Raw genomic sequence first — 19919 nt, 5'->3', positions numbered from 1 at the left:
TGGTTTACAGTGGCGCGTGGCTTTGACGAGTTCCGGTGGACATTTTAAAAACTGCAGGTCATCTTTTAACGAGAAATAGCTCGTTTTATTCCTTGAGCTTCTTTCAGCATTGTTTTGCGGGCCAGTGTCAATCCGTTGTTGATAAGGCCCATGAGCTGTAGTTTAGTGACCCCTGATCTTGGGCCTCTAATTAAAAGTCGCTCAGACATTTATGTTGACGTTATAGCCTAGTTGTGAAAAATACATTTAGACCAGGGATCACCAATCTTTTTGAAGCTGAGAGCTAATTTCTGTTAGTAATTTCGCACAAAGTGCTACCAGTTTAATATGGATTTCTAAAACTAAAATGTATGATATTATTACTATTCTGTTACGTATGTTGACAGATCCCTTACCTGCCTGAGTCTGTGAAGCACAAATGAGGATGCAACTCTGGACAGCTTTCTCCACTGATGATATTTCCTGGCCTGTTTTTAGGGTTTTGGCAAAGTTGGCACCTGTTCATTCCTGAATGTTATCAGACCAGTAATGTTTCGGTCTTCTTCCCCTGCCCCCTTTGACTGTGCCCTGGAGAATTAGCTTGACCAGGCCTGGTTAACATGTGACATAACTATACTACTGAAGTTTTCGTCTCTGGATAGTTGAAAACAGTTGTTTGTAGCATCCAATGTGCCCCCTGATGGTGTTTCGCACCATTTTGTTTGACACATGGGCTAAGTAGCTGATGCCTAGAAGTTTCCTATAGATTTGCATGACTTTGGACTGGATTTTCTTGTCCAGTGTTGCTGTGAGAGTCCATGTCTCGCAAGCACAGAGGGGGATGGAAGTAACAAGTGCTTGATCTTTGATTTCACTGCTATGTTCTTTTCCCTCCAGGGGAGTTAAGTCTGGCAAATGCGGCTGTGGTTCAATTACTGACCATTATTTCTGGTTCTGACCCCTCTTCAGATATAGGAGCTTCAATATATTTATATTTGGTGACAGGCTCAAACTCTTGGTGGTTGATAATAATGTTTGAGGTGATGCTTTGGTACTTTGTTTGTCATTCCTTTTCTTTTTTTTGTGTTGATTTCCATACCATACTAGGTTGATGTTTTGTCCGGGCGACATACTAGATCTCTGAGTTGCTGTTCTTCTCCTGTCAGTTCAACAATACCATCAGCAAATCAAAGGTTAGTGAGGTTTTGTCCCCCAATGCTGACATACCTTCGGGTTCTTTAAGAGTAATTATCCACTTCAGGAAGATGTAGTTATGCTATTAACAGGTTGTAAATATTATCTTAGTTTAGGTAAAATAGGCTCAGTCAACAAAAACATCCTGAATGGCCGCAGGCACCCAGTAGAGATCCCTGATTTAGACCATCAAAGTGACTAAGTTCCGCTCCTTCAACAAAATCAACCCCCTCCCCCCAACTGTCACGATGCTTTGGCACCTTGTAAAAGAAAAAGAAGAAACCAAGAAGAGGAGGAGTTGCTAGGCATCCTCCAGAGAGGGAGGTGGGTGAAAGGGGTAAGGGAAAGGAGGGGCAGCCCACCCACCCAGCCAGGCAGCCAGCATTGACTGCTGCACCCCGGCAGTGCGCGCTGCAACGCTGCTGAAAACACCCGCTCGTTCCCGGATTATTTGCCCCCACTCTGTACTTACATACTCATGGAAGGTAAGACATTTTTTCTCCTTTGAATTGGACGCGCGGCTTTTTTTTCTTGCTCATTCGTCCTATCTACAGGTTCACCTGAGTGCAAAAACATATTTGCCTCTTAAACTTTAACAATGACTGGGCGGCAGCTAAGTTGTAAAAACGGTGCGTAAAAGCGATACATCTTCATTTTAAATGGCACGAGCTTGCTTTTCATGAGTCTTTGGAAGTTTTCGGGTCTGCTCGTTAAAATTGCGGAAAGCGTCCCCTTTAGGACCCGGCAGACATTTAATGAACCAAAAAAATAGTTTTTTTTAAAGTGGCAAAAAGACGGATCATGTAAACAATTAAGGAATTGGACTCGGTCGCTCAGTTCTCATCTGTACTGCTAAAACGAGCAATTCAGTGTATCGCTTCTCCTCTCAACTAAACACTAACAAGCACGTATTTTATTTGAGAAAAAATCCCTCAGGATTTATGCATCCGTAGTGCAACTTCTTTGCATAGCGACATAAATGTTGCAAATAAGTTAAAAGTTAGAAAAGGAAAGAGTCAGAATCCATCCGCCTTGCAGCTGCAGATAACTTGTTGAAACGAGAGCATTTTCTGCATGTCGTTGCTTTTGATGCAACCCTAGCGATGCACTCGGTTTAACATTCAATTAGAATTGCAGCAGTAATTTTGCAGGAACTTGTTTTAACATTTCAGGTTTTATGTCATATTTATTTGAAAATGTCGAAACAGGTGTGCCCTGGTAAAGAATAATTCAATGGTTCATCAGAAGTTCACCCAGCAAGAATAGCACAGTAGACTGGGTTGGGCAAATCGATTCAAATATCGAAATCATACTAAGCAAGAACTGTACTTCGATCATATTGATACTATTGTCCTAAGATTGATACTTTGCTCCTCCACTAATTTCAAAAAGCAACCTTCTCCGTGTAGATAGTGCAACTCTTCTCTCTGGGGGCGGCAGTGGCTCAGGAGGTAGAGCGCTCGTCTTGGGATCAAGATATCGCAGTTCGAATCCCAGCCCCTCCGTGTTACATGTCGAATTGTCTTTGGGTAAGACACTGAACCCCTAATGCCCCCAATAAGCAGGTTAGCGCCTTACATGTTTGCACGGCCACTATTGGGAAATGTGAAGCACACTGTCAAACGCTGTGGGAAGTCTTGACTTGAAAAGCGCTATATAAATGCAGATCATTTCATTTAATTTCATTTCTCTCACCCAGCGTCCTCGGCCACTGTGTAATATTATGCCTGACTGTACGACTGACAGGCACACTTTTAGCACTTTTCCCGACCTGGCTTGTTGTTACATCTCTTCCACCAGGCAACGAAAAGGGCAAAATCTATATGACCACCCCTACCAGAAGTTAAAACTGACGGATAAATAGGAAGCACAGCAAAGTTCGGACTTTTTTAACAACAGAAAAGGACAATGCTAGGTGTCATTTGTGTGGTATAGTGGTCAGTGACTCTAGTGACAGCACAAAGTGACACCTGGGGGAAAAACTCACCCTGCAAAAAGCAAAAAGCTGTAACCAAAATCGTGAACATGTTACTGTTACTGAACAAAAATCTCTAAATGTGAAGGCAACGTAGTCAATGAGAGGCAATTACCGTATTTTCCGCAAAATAGGGCGCACCGGGTTATAGGGCGCACCCCCCAAAAATAGTTTTTGGTCCTATATCTTCCATAGATAAGGCGCACCGGATTATAGGGCGCTACAATGGGAACGTCGACAAAACAGTCAGATGATTCAGTCAAACTTATTACCCCCTTAACATTCCCAAATCTTGCAAAGAAGCAAATACGTGTCGTAGACACGTGCGGATGTGGTGTCCGAACGAGGTCACTCAAATGCATCATTTCAAATATCTTTCGGAAGGTTAAAGTCTTGGGATTCAAGAAATGCCAACCATTCCTTAGTTTCTATTTTCTTTTTCGCTTAAAACATTACTGTGCATATCAAGTCAAGTCAAGTCATTTTTATTTGTATAGCCCTTAATCACAAAGAGTCTCAAAGGGCTTCACAGGTTATTACATGTGAGCAGTTTCTCATATGACAATAAACACTTGGAATTGCGTTTAATTTAAAAATAGATACTCCATTTCATCCGTTATCTGCTACGCTTATCACAGAAACATTGAGTTCAGTCTGAAACAAGATACTGGGAAAATATATAGCCAGAGTAGCTCACCAAAGTTGTTGTGTTCAATAATAATATGCAGCCATGGTCCTCTTATATCCGTGAGTATAGTAAATCCAGGAGAATAAAATATTTACAAATACAGAATAGTAAAAAAAATGGTTTCTGTATGCTGTCAAACCATGTGCTATACGCATTCATCTTTTTCGGCCAATTGCAGGCTTTGTTTTGCCGCTTCACCCAATGCCAGCCTGTAAATGATAAAAGGGTCCGCCCCTTGACCTCCGAATAACTTAAGCCAATAGTGATCGATTCAACTGATGATTGACACATCTTTTTCGGCCAATTGCAGGCTTTGTTTTGCCGTTTAAGCCAATGCCAGCCTGTAAATGATAATAAGGATCCGCCCCTTGACCTCCGAATAACTTTAGCCAATAGTGATCGATTCAAATGATGATTGACACATTGGTTAGCCAATGAAATGCCGGTAAATAAATCCCAGCATACACCGCGGACTATTTGGCGTTCGGGGGGAAATCTAGTCGGCGGCTGCAAGTTAGTTGGAAGACTTTGCGATTTAATATTGATCCATAAATAAGGCGCACTGTATTATAAGGCGCATGGTCAGCTTTTGAAAAAAAAAAAAAAGACTTTTAGGTGCGCCTTATAGTGCGGAAAATACGGTAATACTTTTTTTGTACAGCTGACTTCATTTCAAAAATATTGCTTCATGGAAGGTACTTTAGTTGTTTGGTTGAAATTATCATGCAGTTTTTATATTTTTGTCACATTGTTGCTTTATTTTTGTGGGGGGGGGGTTTTGTTCTGAAACAGGTATATTAGAAAAAATATATTCACTTTTTATACTACTAATTTTTGCAAGTAGATGTTTAATAAAAACCGTAACCTTTAAGTGCCTAACATTGTGATGCTCTTTTCATCGAACATCTAAGGGAGAAGAGTTCAATTATTAAATTATCATGCAATTTTTATTCAACATGTATCGGATCGGTATCATTCAATACGAGTGTCACGGTCGCCTTGGTGACCAGTCTGCCCCGCCCCCTGGGCAACAGCTGAAAGCAGTTCCACTAATGGTGGGTCTGTATTTAAGGCTGCATGGTGGGCTCTGCGGTTGCGGGTTCATACTACTCATTATTCACAATCCCGGTCTGTTATGCCTTGTCCTGTTTTAGTCTGTTATGCCTTGTCCTGTTGAGTTCGTGCCGGAGGAACTCTGTATTGTTCTGTTTTGCCTCGGAGTATTGGGCGACTTTTATTTTATTAAATAAAACCTATGGATCGTCAACGCATTTGAGTTCTCCCTTCATGCCTCCTGCCTCCGTTCTGGTCCGGTCACCTACCACGCCACCACGTCTCGTGACAGAATGAACCCGCCAACAATTGAACTCAGCGAACGATCCCAGCGCGACTTGGGGAGAGCTGGAGTGCGCAGTTTGGCAGGCGCCTACTGAGTTGGCCTTCCCTGCCCATTCGAACCACGGCCCCGCCCGTCGTGGCCCTTGCTGTGCCTCGAATGGGGTCCCAGGAAGAATTGACGCCTGCCTGCCCGACTCCCGTGCCGATTGCCTGCTATTCCCTCTCCCCTGCGTGCAAGTCCGACTCCGACTCCGCTGCCCGTCGGGCCAACTCCGACTCCGCTGCCCGTCGGGCCGACTCCGACTCCCAAGCCTGACTGTTCGACTCCCAAGCCTGCCTGTTCGACTCCCAAGCCTGCCTGTTCGACTCCCAAACCTGCCTGTTCGACTCCCAAGCCTGCCTGTTCGACTCCCAAGCCTGCCTGTTCGACTCCCAAGCCTGCCTGTTCGACTCCCAAGCCTGCCTGTTCGACTCCCAAGCCTGCCTGTTCGACTCCCAAGCCTGCCTGTTCGACTCCCAAGCCTGCCTGTTCGACTCCCAAGCCTGCCTGTTCGACTCCCAAGCCTGCCTGTTCGACTCCCAAGCCTGCCTGTTCGACTCCCATGCCTGCCTTGAGTCTCCCTGTACTGATTTTGTTCAGTCTTTCCTGTCCTGTCTTGTCTGTTCTCCCTGAGTCTGACTCTTCTGAATCTGTTCCCCCCTGAGTCTGACTCTTCTGAATCTGTTCCCCCCTGAGTCTGACTCTTCTGAATCTGTTCCCCCCTGAGTCTGACTCTTCTGAATCTGTTCCCCCCTGAGTCTGACTCTTCTGAATCTGTTCCCCCCTGAGTCTGACTCTTCTGAATCTGTTCCCCCCTGAGTCTGACTCTTCTGAATCTGTTCCCCCCTGAGTCTGACTCTTCTGAATCTGTTCCCCCCTGAGTCTGACTCTTCTGAATCTGTTCCCCCCTGAGTCTGACTCTTCTGAATCTGTTCCCCCCTGAGTCTGACTCTTCTGAATCTGTTCCCCCCTGAGTCTGACTCTTCTGAATCTGTAACCCCCTGAGTGCGACTCTTCTGAATCTGAACCCCCTGAGTGCGACTCTTCTGAATCTGAACCCCCTGAGTGCGACTCTTCTGAATCTGAACCCCCTGAGTGCGACTCTTCTGAATCTGAACCCCCTGAGTGCGACTCTTCTGAATCTGAACCCCCTGAGTGCGACTCTTCTGCATCGGCCTGACCTGAGTGCGACTCTTCTGCATCGGCCTGACCTGAGTGCGACTCTTCTGTAGAGGCCTGACCTGAGTGCGACTCTTCTGTAGAGGCCTGTCCTGTTTACCTGTTCTGATTCTGCTCTGATTTTGCCTGTCCAGCTTGCCCGCCGGACCCCCCCCTGCCGAGCGCCGATTCCGTTCCGCCCGACGCAGATGGCGCCTGCCTCTCCCCGTTCCTGCGTGTTCGGAGGAGGGAGCGGGGTTGCCCCAATCGTGAGCGTCGAACCATTCCGGGGCGTGAGGTTGTAATTTTTTCTTTTTTGGGACCTCGGGAGCTGTCCCTTAAGAGGGGGGCTCTGTCACGGTCGCCTTGGTGACCAGTCTGCCCCGCCCCCTGGGCAACAGCTGAAAGCAGTTCCACTAATGGTGGGTCTGTATTTAAGGCTGCATGGTGGGCTCTGCGGTTGCGGGTTCATACTACTCATTATTCACAATCCCGGTCTGTTATGCCTTGTCCTGTTTTAGTCTGTTATGCCTTGTCCTGTTGAGTTCGTGCCGGAGGAACTCTGTATTGTTCTGTTTTGCCTCGGAGTATTGGGCGACTTTTATTTTATTAAATAAAACCTATGGATCGTCAACGCATTTGAGTTCTCCCTTCATGCCTCCTGCCTCCGTTCTGGTCCGGTCACCTACCACGCCACCACGTCTCGTGACAACGAGGCTGTATTTACTTGACTGGATCGATACCAAAATTCCTAAAAACGTGTGGGGTGTTCATGCAAAATACACAGGAAATGTATCAAAAATTTAGTAGTGAGGCATGCTATGAAATGATAATTATTTTAAAACTATAATCAATCATTTCTCCTGTAAATGACAAAATGAAGCAATTCAATCATATTAACAACAAACGTTCCTGCTGCTTTACCCTTATTTGTTTATACCCCATAAAAAAAATCACTCAGCGTCATTTATTACAGTTTAAATTACCACATGTGCTTTTATCAGACTTTATAAAACCACACTGCTGAATTTTTAAAACTCCATCTTTTGATCTAATCACATTTTTATTCTGTTTTCCAAGTGCTGACCCACTCCTGAGTTTAAAAGACTGCAGCAGAACAAACGTTAGCGCCTGTTGCTTCTGGCTGGGTGCTAGCACGTTGTTTGACAGTATGCCACAGGAATGATTCAGTGCGAAGCAAATTTCATCATTAAAGTTCTTTAGACATCTGACACAGATGCTGAGGCATACAATTCACTTCTCTCTTCAAAAAAACGAGAGATTTTTTAAAAATAAATACATTTTCCTCTTAGCATGGCGGCGCAGTGGTTAGCGCGTGTGTGGCACAGTTCTTAGGTCTTGGGAACCCCCTGTGTGGGTTCAAATCCAGCTACCGGACTTACTGTGCGGAGTTTGTACGTTCTCCCCGTGCTTGCGTGGGTTTCCTCCCACATTCCAAAGACATGCATTTCAGATGGATTGGCTGGTCCAAATTGCCCCTAGGTGTGAATGAGCGAGCGAGTTGTCCGTCCCTGTGTGCCCTGCGATTGGCTGGCAACCAGTTCAGGGTGTCCCCTGCCCACTGCCCGATGATTGCTGGGATGGGCTCCAGCACCCCCGCGACCCTACTGAGGATGAGCGGTGCAGCTAATGAGATGAGATGAGACATTTTCCTCTTAGCATTAACCTAATTTCAATTTCCTGATTGTTAAATGGCCTTCATAAAGCGACCAAAACTGGTGTCAACTTCCATCGCAGGTACTGATACCTTGAAAAAGGCAGATATCACACATATACCAATATCTGTTTTTGGTACACGTCCACTCTTAGTTATTTGGCTTCAGTGTAGCTTGATGATGAGTTGAATAAGAAGTGAGGACAGAAACTTAAGCATCATGTAGGCTTAAGACTTTTCAGATCCAAGATTGACGTCACAGGCTCATTGCATGACAGGTGTTGCAGATCAGGCCAATCTTTGGGCAGCAATATAGGTGCCAAAGTCGGCAACAAGATCTGAGAGTAAGAAGTGTCCAAATGAGCGAGTATTACTTCCCTGCAGAACATTTTTGGTATTCAGGTCTCTGTGCTTTCCACACAGGTGGTGTTTAGTCTTGCCTTCAAAAGATGGCAGATTTGTAGACCTGCCCAGTACCAAGGGCCAGGGGAAAATTGCTTGGTGCAAAGGGTCTATTTTATTTAATGTTTGTGCTGTCTGGATGAATGTTGCATGAATGTTGCATGAATGCAAGAGATGTGAACCACACTTTTTTTGCAGTCATATCTGACAGACATTGTGGTGAATCATAAAAGGGTGGGGACACATTTCCTAACGTTATCACAGTTTTGCAAAGGTGCAAAAAATATTAGCCAAAAGTGAGCTAATATCTTGGCGTTTATTTTTGATCGATTCCGGCGAGGTTATGGCACATTCTAAGAAGGCGATTTGGAAAAGGAAGTAGCGGTGTTTGGGGAGACTATAGAAGAAGAAAGACAATCACAAACATGCTTGAGCCTGCCAAGCGATCCCGCAGTGACTCATGTTGTGCGACCGGGGGCCAGGGGCGCATCTTGGCTCCTTCGTTCCCAGCAGCATGGCGGTGGCATGGCCGTGTTGATTGTGAAGCCCGAGCAGGTGTTCTATACAAAGCGGAGACGCAGTTGGATTGACCCTAAAATTATAGCGTGAGAGCGAGAGCTTTTTGGGTGAGATCGTTTCAGTTTTGTGAGTGTTCAGATGAGTTGGATCTAAGGCTGGAAGAATTAGTCGACGTTGTCTACAAAAAGCAATAATGTAATTATTTGACAAAGAATGTAATTGTATACTATTGTCGCCAGATACGTTTTTCCAACAGAGAGAGGCATTCCTACATGAATATTATCTCTTCTGAGATAAGTGCATGCCCAATAGCCAATAGCGTCTCTATCTCAAGTGATAACATAAAGAACAGAAATAGCATTGTCAACCTCATAATCGCATACCAGAACTAAAGTTTGTGAGCATTTTAGTCTGGATACAGTCAATAAAAAGAATACAAAGTTCGTAAAGCAGCCCTTTCATATAATGCTGGCAGATCGGTTGCGCATTAACATTTAGAAAAGACGCCCGACTTTTAAATGTAGACTGACTCGACTCGTATTGTTTAGGCCAAAACCGTTTTATTGACATTCATTGCACATTTTATACTCATAAATCTCGTTATAAAAGAAAGCTTGAGAATTATGCCCAAAAATGTATTTGACATTAAATGCATGCAGTCCGAAGAACCAAAGTCAGTTGTTAAAACCAGTTGATTGATGGTTTGGCATGCTGCTTTTTCATTTAATTTGAAGTAAATAGTTGTTATCTGCAGCCCTTGTTGGATCTTAGACTCCTGTTGTAAGATTAAATAGGAACTGCTACATCAGTCACAGATGAGGGGTCCCCAAACTACGGTCCGTCGTCAGATTTGGGAAGATCTCCTGAAGAGCAGCAGAGATAGCATCTGTTGTACGGCAGGTCTATTTCCTTCCTGGTTGGATATCGAGTAAGATAGCAGTCACAAAGCTGTGTTCGTAAATTTGATTTATATCTGTAATTGTAACATGTATGACTGTATTTGTATTGATTTGTGTGTTTTCAAAATTATAAGAGTTTAAGTTTTTATTTCTAAGTACAAGAAAACGTGGGTTGCAATCTATTTTTTTACGTCTGAAATAAAAAATGATTTTATTGTTAATGCAAACCAAGCAGACAAAACTGCTGTGGATAGGTTTGACTGGAATGCAAATGGTGAAGACATCACATCCGTTAAAGCTAGATCACAGGGAAACCTAGTCGGGTCGCGATTCCCCCACCGACTTAAGCACCACTATCAATAGCAGACGTAAGCGTCACGAGCAGATTGTCCAATATCGAAACAGGTAACGTTGGGAACATTGATAACTTCCCTCCTAATCCCCATTTTCGGTTGGAGGAATCACTGCTTGACTAGTTCTCCCTGTTGTTTGCCTGTAATTTATGAGATGTTTCGTATTCAAAGGTAAAACCAACAAGCTTAAACTATTTTGATTTGTGCAAATGAGGAACATTTAAAGCACAAATCAATACAATTACCTATATGGATAATTTTTCATGAAAGCATTTGGACAGTTATCGTACTCGGTCTTAAATCAAATCCTTCAAACTTCAAAGCTGTATCACACATTTATTATTGTATAATAACCCTACAGAAAAAAAACAGCAACATTTTGTATACATGCCAGTCATACTTCCCAGAAATCTAGCACCTCCTTCTTAGCCAAAAATGGGCCTCTTCTCGGTGGAGTAGCAACCTCTTTCTGTTACAGGAGCTCGATTTGTCTAATTCAATTCCATATTTTGGCGCCCCAAGCACCCATCCGAGAGGGCAGGCTCCATTGGGTAGGCGGACATTACGTTTTCTATTGGGCGAAGTCGTGAACCACCGCCACCTCCCTGTAAATTCCCGGGAATTCCCCCTCATCACAGACCATGCACCCCTGAAGTGGATGAACCAGGCCAAGGATAACAACGCTCGTGTAACCTGGCGTTTACTGGACCTACAGGACTTTTGTAGGGTGGTGGTTATGTGGCACCCCAAGGACCCATCCAAAAGGGCTGGCTGCTCTGGGCGGGCCGACCCAAACTTTTTTACCTCCCCGTGCATGCCCTGCAATCAATTAGATCCTGGGTTGTGGTTATATTGGAGGCAAATCCACTGATTGCCTATGGAGCAGCATTTAAGTGCCGTTTCCCAGAGTGAAAGGGAGAGAACCAGGTTGATGAAGCAAAGGTGCCAATCTTTCCACAACTTTAGGGTAAGCGGTCAGTCGCCAAAACCTCTTGAAGAAAGAAGAGGAACTTCCTTTTGGCTGGGCCAAAGACAAAGCACAACACTGGCTTTTAAGAACATAGGAAGATTTCCCTGATTTTTTCATTAACTATCCACCCTATTTGTCTGAGGGGTTCTCGCCCCAGGAGCGGGAGATAAAGGACCAGTGTGCAACTACTAATAAAAGGGTCCGCCGACCACTGCAAGCCCGCCTCTGTTTAAAGAAGAACCTTAGTTAGTTTTGGATCTCCCCCTACATCTTTCTTAAACGTTTTGGCAATTAATAATTGACTCTTTGTTAACTCCTTTAAAACTGTTTATTGGTTGTGTGTTTTCCTGAGTGTAAAACATACCTGTATATGAACTGTCAGTCCTAGGTTCCGTGAAAGATATAATGGCTTATATTCTGCAAAATTTGGGAAAAGCACATGCTTAGCATTGACTTTAGCATGTTTCGACCATCAATCGGTGTGAGAACAGACTATCCGTCTAATTATGTCTATTTTTTTTAGTCTACATGCAAAATCATTTCCTGAACATGAAAAAGCACTCTGCAATTTGTCATTATTCTTTTGGTTGTATGTGATTTTCTTGGAAAAAATAAACAAACTACTTCTGCAATTGGGACACTTAATGTTACGACGGTGTGGTAAAAGATTACTGTGAGAACTATGGGTAAAATGGTAAATGGTCTGCATTTATATAGCGCTTTTCAAGTTAATGAAGTCCTTCCAAAGCGCTTTACAATGTGCTTCACACTTACCCATTCACACACACACTCACACCCTAATAGGGAGTCAGCCATGCAAGGCACCTACCTGCTTATTAGGGGCATTAGGAGTCCCTGTCTTGCCCAAGGACACTTCGACATATAATACGGGGGTGCCGGGAATCGAACCTGTGACCTACCTGCGGTAGACTATGCTTTTAAGTTAGGGTAACAGTTTAGTGTAAGTTAATCCGGAAAAAAATGAATTAATAAGATTTTGTGCTTCTGTGTTCTTACACATCGCACTCACTTTAAAACTTGCTTCAAATTGGCAACTCCAGCATAAAACTCACTTTCACTCTATCTAACAGGACCATTCCATTTTTAGAACATTCTTTTAAAGGGACAGTATGTATTTAGCGCATTCCTAGTGGTAAAAACTTGCTTCATTAAAAAAAATCTATAATGTTTCAAATATAATCAAAGATACATAAATTCTCATACAAAAATGCTTTTTTTAAATACTCGTAGGTCAAAAATTTGCCTTTACCTGTCATAACATTCAGACCAGTGTAATAATACAACAATTTATGTCTGCATTTATCATCACCCGCAGCTTTTTGAATTCACTTAATGGTATTTAATGTGTAATGTCACTTGACACTAATATTGTCTCTTAGCCACCATTAATGAAAACCTTTTCATAATAGAATTGATATTGTCAGGCTTCCATTCCAGCACATTGCTGCTGAAATCAGCTGGAACCCAATAATCAAAGGTGCAGCTACTGGAGGTTCACTCACACACACACACACACACACACACACACGCATAAGGTGGTGTTCACTCACTTTTCAAGAAAACAATGTAGCGACTAGGTAAGGAGGGGGGATGGGCAGGCGTGCTTGCGGGAATAGGTGCGGTAAGGCTGAGGTGGTCATCTAACATCCATCCTTTCCTCAAATACTGACAGCTGCTCGAATATTGATGAGGTTCTATTATAGAATCTGACAGAATCTTTTCCCGTTCAAATGAGATCATGCTTGCCGCTCACTGCTGTGGCCGTTGAAGCGGGCGCCTGGACGTGGCGCAATTTAATGCCACAGTTCGGTTATTCATGACAACTGTGCAACCGCAACGACCAGGACAACTAGAAGTAGTTTATAACACGATGAGTCATCATGTGTACATGCGTACATCTTTGTCTGTTCTTATCGTTGGTTGCCATGGTATTAGACAAAGTTGCATTCACTTGTCATTGTTCCTTGAGGATTAAAGGAACTCAAGTGGCTGGTAAATAGCTCCAACAATACTGAAAAGGAACTGTAGTATACAACTTTCCTTGCTGTTCAATTTGTATGTATGAATTGTATTTATTGAATAAAGTACCGTCAAACCGCTAGCGCTCACTCTTTAGGCAGCCGGAGCGGATGCCTGGACGTAGTGCAATTTGATTTGACAGTTTGGTCTTTCACAATGACTGCAACCTTGCACAGTTTAGATAAACAGGACAACAATAAATCTCACGTATGTGTAAATACGCTCATTAAAGGTGCAATCACATAATCCAAATGGTATAATTTAAAACCGGTTTGCCGTTATCACCGTCGAAGGGGTTCAATGGAAATCAATGCTACTATGTTACTACAAATTATTCATTGAGGAATATTGTGTTCTGAGTTTAAATCATTTTTAATTAGATGTATTTATTAATGCTTTTTTCATTACAAAATCAATCATAAATTATCTGTGTAACAAGATTACTGGTATATTTTATATTTCAATTCACTTTTTAAATAGTGTCAACATTTAACTAGAATATGCACTCTTAGATCTATTAAAAAAAGATTTTAAACACTGTATAAAATTTTTACATTTTAGTACTGTAAAGGTTAGCATTAAGCTATGACTTAAAGCATTGGTGCTAAGTTAAAGTTTGTTACGCTTCGCGCAAAATGTGGCAATAATACTCTTTCATTAATATGTTCTGGTATTTTTAATCATTTTTAGTGGAATTATAAAGGAAAAGTCAGACTAATCCAAACAAGTATTTAGGAAAAAAAAGTATGACAGTATTCAAGAATCTTCCAACCGAAATGCATATTACACGAAATAGCACACAAGCAATTAACGGGAGTGAAGGCCGAAAGATCAAAAAGGAAACCAGTCTCAATTAAAAGTACATCAACAGTCAAACAGAAAGCCAATTATACAAAACTAGTAAGATAGCGATGACGGACACAAGCAGATATCTATTATCGTGCCAAAGGAAATACGAATGAGGATTGTGTCCTAATAAAATGTCATGTGGTGTAAGCCCTGTATTTCTACACAACTGTGTCAGGGCACTTTCGACATTCTCATAATGAACCATAATGTTGAGAATTGGACCAGATTGCAACGCAGACGCGAGAGGTCAGTAGAGATATAAACCCATACATTTACCCGTGTACATTATTTAACGACTTGCAAATAAATAATACATTAAAATACTTTTTTTCTCCCTGTAAACTCAGATCAGGCTCATTATAAGCAGTAGAACCAGTAAATAAAACTTGAATTTCCTGAAGTACATTCAGTGGTCAGCTGCACAGTTTGTAACAAATGTATTTAAACATTCTCAACAATTTGAAAAAAAAAAAACAATTAAACATCTTACCTTTGTAGTTTTTGACTGTTTACAATTGACATTTTTTTTTGAACTGCATGCTTTTAATTTAAAATACATTTGTTAGGCACAGTCTGTCATAATGCTCAAGTTCTCTTTTAAAGCGAAATAAACATGTATAAAATGTACAATGAATGTCATAAAAATTGTATTGGCTTGAATGTTACTTGAATCTTACAGAGGCGAGTCAGACTCAGTTTTGTTCAACTGTCTGATTGTTCTTTTTAAATGTATACACACTTTGACACTAATCTTTTTATATGCTGTGTGCAGGTTAAAATTCTTCCAAACTTTAAAAGTTTTGGTAGATGTACTTATTGATGACGCGGTCATTCCTGTATCTCACCGCTTGAGATGGAGACGCTATTGTTCATGAGCAAATCACTGCAAAGATGCAATTGGTGTAGAGATACCTTACCCTGTTGGAAAAATGTGTCCGACGACATTGAAACTATCGTCAACTACACTCAAAAATCCTCAGCAAGTATTTTCTAAGCACCGTCAGTAGCATCGCCATTATCCATTTTCATCAACAACGTCGACTAATTGTTATAGCCTTTGTTGCCAAACTGGGGAACTGAGTGCAGAATTTGACACATATGTAACTAAATACTTTCACTTAATCGTGAAATACATCATTTCATCAAAGACACAAAGTCAGACACCTTTCCCTACCTTCATTGTGTATGTGGGCTTCCTGTGCCTCCATTTCAATATCACTTTGGCATAAAGGCATCATTCGCTTGCTTAGCCCGATTCGCAGGTACTTATTAGCTTACCCTGTTCCCTATTAAATAAAAGATAAGACCAGGGGGGACCTGGATAGAGGAAGCTGAGTGCAGCCACCAGCCGCCACCCTGCTGCTGTTTAATTTGGACGTCTTTGTAATGAAAGTCACACGTTATGAAAGGCGGCATATGCCTTCCCATGATGCCTCCTCAGATCAGAAGCTGACATTTACAACGTTTTTTCAAAGGCGCATATTAACATATCGGTCGTCAACATCCCATCGTGTTCGTCACCATTTTAAAAAATATATTTATATCTTATATATTTCAAGCGCCATGGTGACTTTGCAGGCGACTGCTGCCATCGCCTGTAGCGGTTAGTCGTTTTGACTGATGACTTGTGATGGCTCCGCCGCCAAAAGAACAATCCCTCAAAGAGACCATTCGTGTCTTGCCATTTGGCTTTAATATTTTCCCCAATGCCTCTCGACGCTCGCAGGGTGGCGGTGGCGTGGGATGGCGACGAGGCAGCGGTTTGAAAAAGCAATAAGTAAAATGCAGTGACTTGGGCAGATGGAAATAAGCCCCTTTGTATGAAAATCAGAGGAAGATTGGGCTTTGCGGCTCTCGTATTTCAATTGTATACGCTGATTTGAATTCAGATTATTACAAAAAGGCAAGAGACGCGGAGTTTGAATCGATTCGATCCGTCAGTTTTGACATTGACATATTTCTTTCTAACATTGCATCAAAATCAGAGAAATTTGCGACCTGTTTAGGTTATTTCAGCAACCCAAAACACATACTAAAGCACTAAGACAGGCGCCTAAGTGGTCCTAAAATGTTTCATACACATCATTATCTAAAGAAGTAAATTACCTATTAACAATCTTAAAACATTTTCAATTAAATGTGTCTTTTACAAAAATGTATAGTCCAGAAAGACATTTCATTTTTGTTCAAAATATAACCCCCCCAAAAAATTACGTTTTGGTGTGAATAGAAAAAAAAAATGAAGATGTCCTGTCGTGTATTCTTCAATAGTTTTTTTCTGTATATTGCCTTTCGAGGACATATTTTGTTATTTCTTATTATAATTTTATTATGGGTTAATATTATTATCTTTGTTATTATCATTACTATCGTTATTATTCATTTTTCTTTTTTTTCACAATATAAAGGATTATTTCCATTCAGACCATTTTGGTTGTCCTTTTAGGCATGGTCAAAGTTTATTGGGCCTGAAAGTTTTTAGTCCAGGGTTAGGGAACCTTTTTGACTCAAAGAGCCATGAATGCAAAACTGTTTTGTTTTTTTCTCGAGAGCCACACATTTTTTTAAACAAAGCTGCTAAATCTTTAAAATCTTATCCACAAACATTCTACATAATATTTCTCTCCCTCCCATAGTTACTTATGATCGTTGAAATTCATTTTGACAGTTATTTTTGGCACGAATAATAGTTTGAAAACAAGGTGCAAGCCGAAAAAATGTCACGAAACGCTGCTAATTAGATGGATACAGATACTGTATATCTAGCTATGTAATGTGGTCCAACTTTGGGAATCGAATGGTCATTTTTCGTTTTCCTTTCGGTTTTATAGATGTATATCTTTGACATCTTTAAAATCTACATTTGTCTTTGAGGTTTTTAAGCGCATAATGTGTGCACATTGCACACTTAAGGAAATATTCAGCAAATGATAAAAGGGGAACGTCACATTTGCATGACTCAAAACATGGAAATAAATCCGAATACATTTGCTCCTACCAGCCTTGAATGTAGAAAAGCGCTCCAGCTGCTAGTGATATTAAAGCAGTATTGCACTCACGTCTTTGATGTGTTACAATTGTGAATTTTATCGCTGAGCCAGATGTAATCATGGAAAGAGCCAAACTTTTGCTTTAGTGTGTCAGGGGGACAGGATCATGACGAATCTGATTTTTTTTTCTTTCAGTTTTCTAACGGAATTGTTGATTTGGAATTCGTTGTAAGATTTTAGCTGGATGAAGAGAGGAAGAAAAATATTATGTCAATCTATTATACACTACATCTGCATTTGACCACTAGATGTCTCTGTGTTGTGAAATGCAACCAGAAACAAGTGCTAGAAAGCTGAAGTAAGGAAAACAAACAATGGAGACTCAGAGTAAACAAACCGCAACGTTATTGTTCTAATTTTTTTGCCATGCCTTCCACCAAGTTTTTATTTTTGGGGTGTAAACGTAGCAGCAAAATGGCGTATAATCATGTCATGGTACGTAAAAAGAATACAAATTTTCTTACCTACGAGTATTTAGAATATATAAGTTCATATGTTAGTTCATGTATTTTTGCTAGATTTCTAAATCACTATTGTTTGTTCGATGTACTATATTGTTTTTATTAACCAGTAGGAGGTGCAAAATGATACACAACGTACCTCTAAGGCACATATGTCAGAGTCAAGGGTTTTACCTGGCCCGCGTGACGATATCAATATATTATTAGATCCGGACCGCAGGCCGCTGCAAGCCAGCAGCCCGCAGTACGCATGAATACTACATTTCCCACAATGCAACGGGGGCGCGCCGAGCGGGAGCAAAGCGGGAGGCGGTTTGATTTATTCAGCAGTCGATCAGCAGCAGTCATTAGCATAACAGCAAAAATTAGCCCACAGATACCCATCAACATCAACTTGTGCAAAAGATGAAGCACTGCCAAGTATCAGCGTCAGCCTCAAACAAGTAATGTAGAGTTGTAGTAATACAGTACTGTATATAAATGTATGTAAATACAGTAATAATACAGTAATGTTTCCTGTGCAATTACACATTTGAAGTTTTTACTCCGTTCAAGTTTAAAAGTTAAATATGCACATAAAGAAGGTCTTGTTTTTTGTTGTTCCCCTCGGGAATTTTAAAGCTTTATTGTCTATGTTGACTATGTTGTTTTTGTTTGCCGACTCTGTCCTGGGAGTGTTTCTTGTTTTTCGGCTTTTCATGGAAAATAGATCTTGATGTGGACAACAGTCTTTTGATAAAATTGTCTCCTATTTAGCAGAGAAAATGACTTTTGATTGTTATAATTTGTTAATCAGTAATTCCTTTTTTTCACACTAACCCAGAGAAAGCACAGAAAGGAAAGTCAATGTACATTTGAGCAGGACAGATGAGGTCCAGTGTGTTGATTGCTATTGGTTTTAAGTAACAAGAGATTTTTGCACTTTATTTTATTGTATTTCGAGGCAATATTTATTTTTAATAATTTCAGATGATTGAATGATAGAAAGTGGTTATAAGTTGTTGTTATGAGATATGTTATGAGTTTTTTATATAAAGGACATTTGTATTTTGTGCCTGCTGAAATTAAAAATGACTGACAGAGTCATAAGAAAATATTGCTTTATTTATCCAATCATATTGTAATATATTTGTTGTGTTTTCAGTAGGTTAAATCTTGGTTTCAGTAAAGATTGGACAGTCCGGCCCTCGGCTTGTAGCCAAATGTTTTATTTGGCCCTCCGTCCATTTGACTTTGACACCCCTGCTCTAAGGTGTAGTCAACCCAAAGGTTGTGAATACTTCTTTTTTTGGGCTTTTGCACTCAAAAGTTTTTTTTTTTTACCAGGTTCAGATTTTTTAGCATCGTAAGCACCATGCAAATAAGGCATTTTAAACAAAATGCCCAGAGGCCAGACCTGGCCCATTTGATGATTTAATCAAGAAGCTAGTCTCTATGTTCATTTCTATCAAAAATAATGATTTTCCCTCTGGACACAGTAAAAGGATGTACTCTCTGCATTAGTAGGCACAGCCTAGTGGCTGGAGTTCATGTAAGCTAATATAATTGACCATGCTATAATTGTTCTTTATTTTTATTCCTTTCAAACCAGTACGACAATAAAGGCAAAAAAAATATCTATTTTCTATAACTCTCACTTGAGTTTGTGAAGTGTGATGAGTTGGTTCAGGTTGGTTGTTTGTAAAGAAATGTTTTTAAGCTTCGAAAATATCCCTTGAAATTTTTTTTATCTTAATAGTCCAGCTTGCCTGAGAAGAAAAAGTCTAGATCTGGCCCCAGAGCTAAACTGAGTTGATATCCCTGATGTAAACCAAGTGTTTTTTTCTTCTGTCTTCAGGACGCAGTCACCAGTGGGCCCAAACACCCGCGTGGGGAACACAAACAATCCCTCCTGACAGCCTCATTTCCCGCCATATCTGACCGCTGACCCACAGACCTTTCAGTGACCACGTGGAGCCTAATTGATGAAGAAATGCTGCAGGATTTGACAATGTGGCTAATTTAATCTTTTAGTGACTAATTGAACAAAAAAAGCAGAGAAGTATTCACCTCAACGATGATCTTGAACATCCTGCTCGCCCTGCTCGCCCTCTACGGGGGCATGGCCCACGCCATGCAACATTACCCTGCGGCCTGGGGACACTACGATGTGTGCAAGTCGCAGATCTACACAGAGGAAGGCCTGGCGTGGGACTACATGGCCTGTCAGCCCGAAGCTACCGACATGACAAAATACCTGCGAGTGGCCCTTGAACCACCCAACATCACGTGCGGGGACCCGCCGGAAACCTACTGCGCTCTGGTAAGTGACAAGCTCGCACTGATGGAG

General features: G+C 41.4%; 1 protein-coding gene across 4 annotated transcripts in view; it reads left to right on the top strand.

The window, feature by feature from the left end:
* The first annotated feature begins 1508 nt into the window (after positions 1-1508).
* The window catches only part of LOC148373626 (netrin-G1-like), a 197150-nt gene continuing 178739 nt past the window's right edge, over positions 1509-19919 (top strand). For all 4 annotated transcript variants that reach the window (XM_088327478.1, XM_088327471.1, XM_088327462.1 and 1 more), the window contains exons 1-2: positions 1509-1658; positions 19428-19892. In XM_088327478.1, the coding sequence (XP_088183604.1) occupies positions 19647-19892 (246 nt within the window). In that variant the 5' untranslated portion in view covers positions 1509-1658; positions 19428-19646. The remainder of the gene's footprint in view (positions 1659-19427; positions 19893-19919) is intronic.

Source organism: Urocampus carinirostris, chromosome 1 (genome assembly GCF_059441175.1).
Source record: "Urocampus carinirostris isolate Australia breed hairy pipefish chromosome 1, RoL_Ucar_1.0, whole genome shotgun sequence".
In the NCBI taxonomy this organism is placed as follows: Eukaryota; Metazoa; Chordata; class Actinopteri; order Syngnathiformes; family Syngnathidae; genus Urocampus; species Urocampus carinirostris.
The sequence above is the reverse complement of the archived record's forward strand: the minus strand, read 5'-3'. Positions and strand labels throughout refer to the sequence as shown.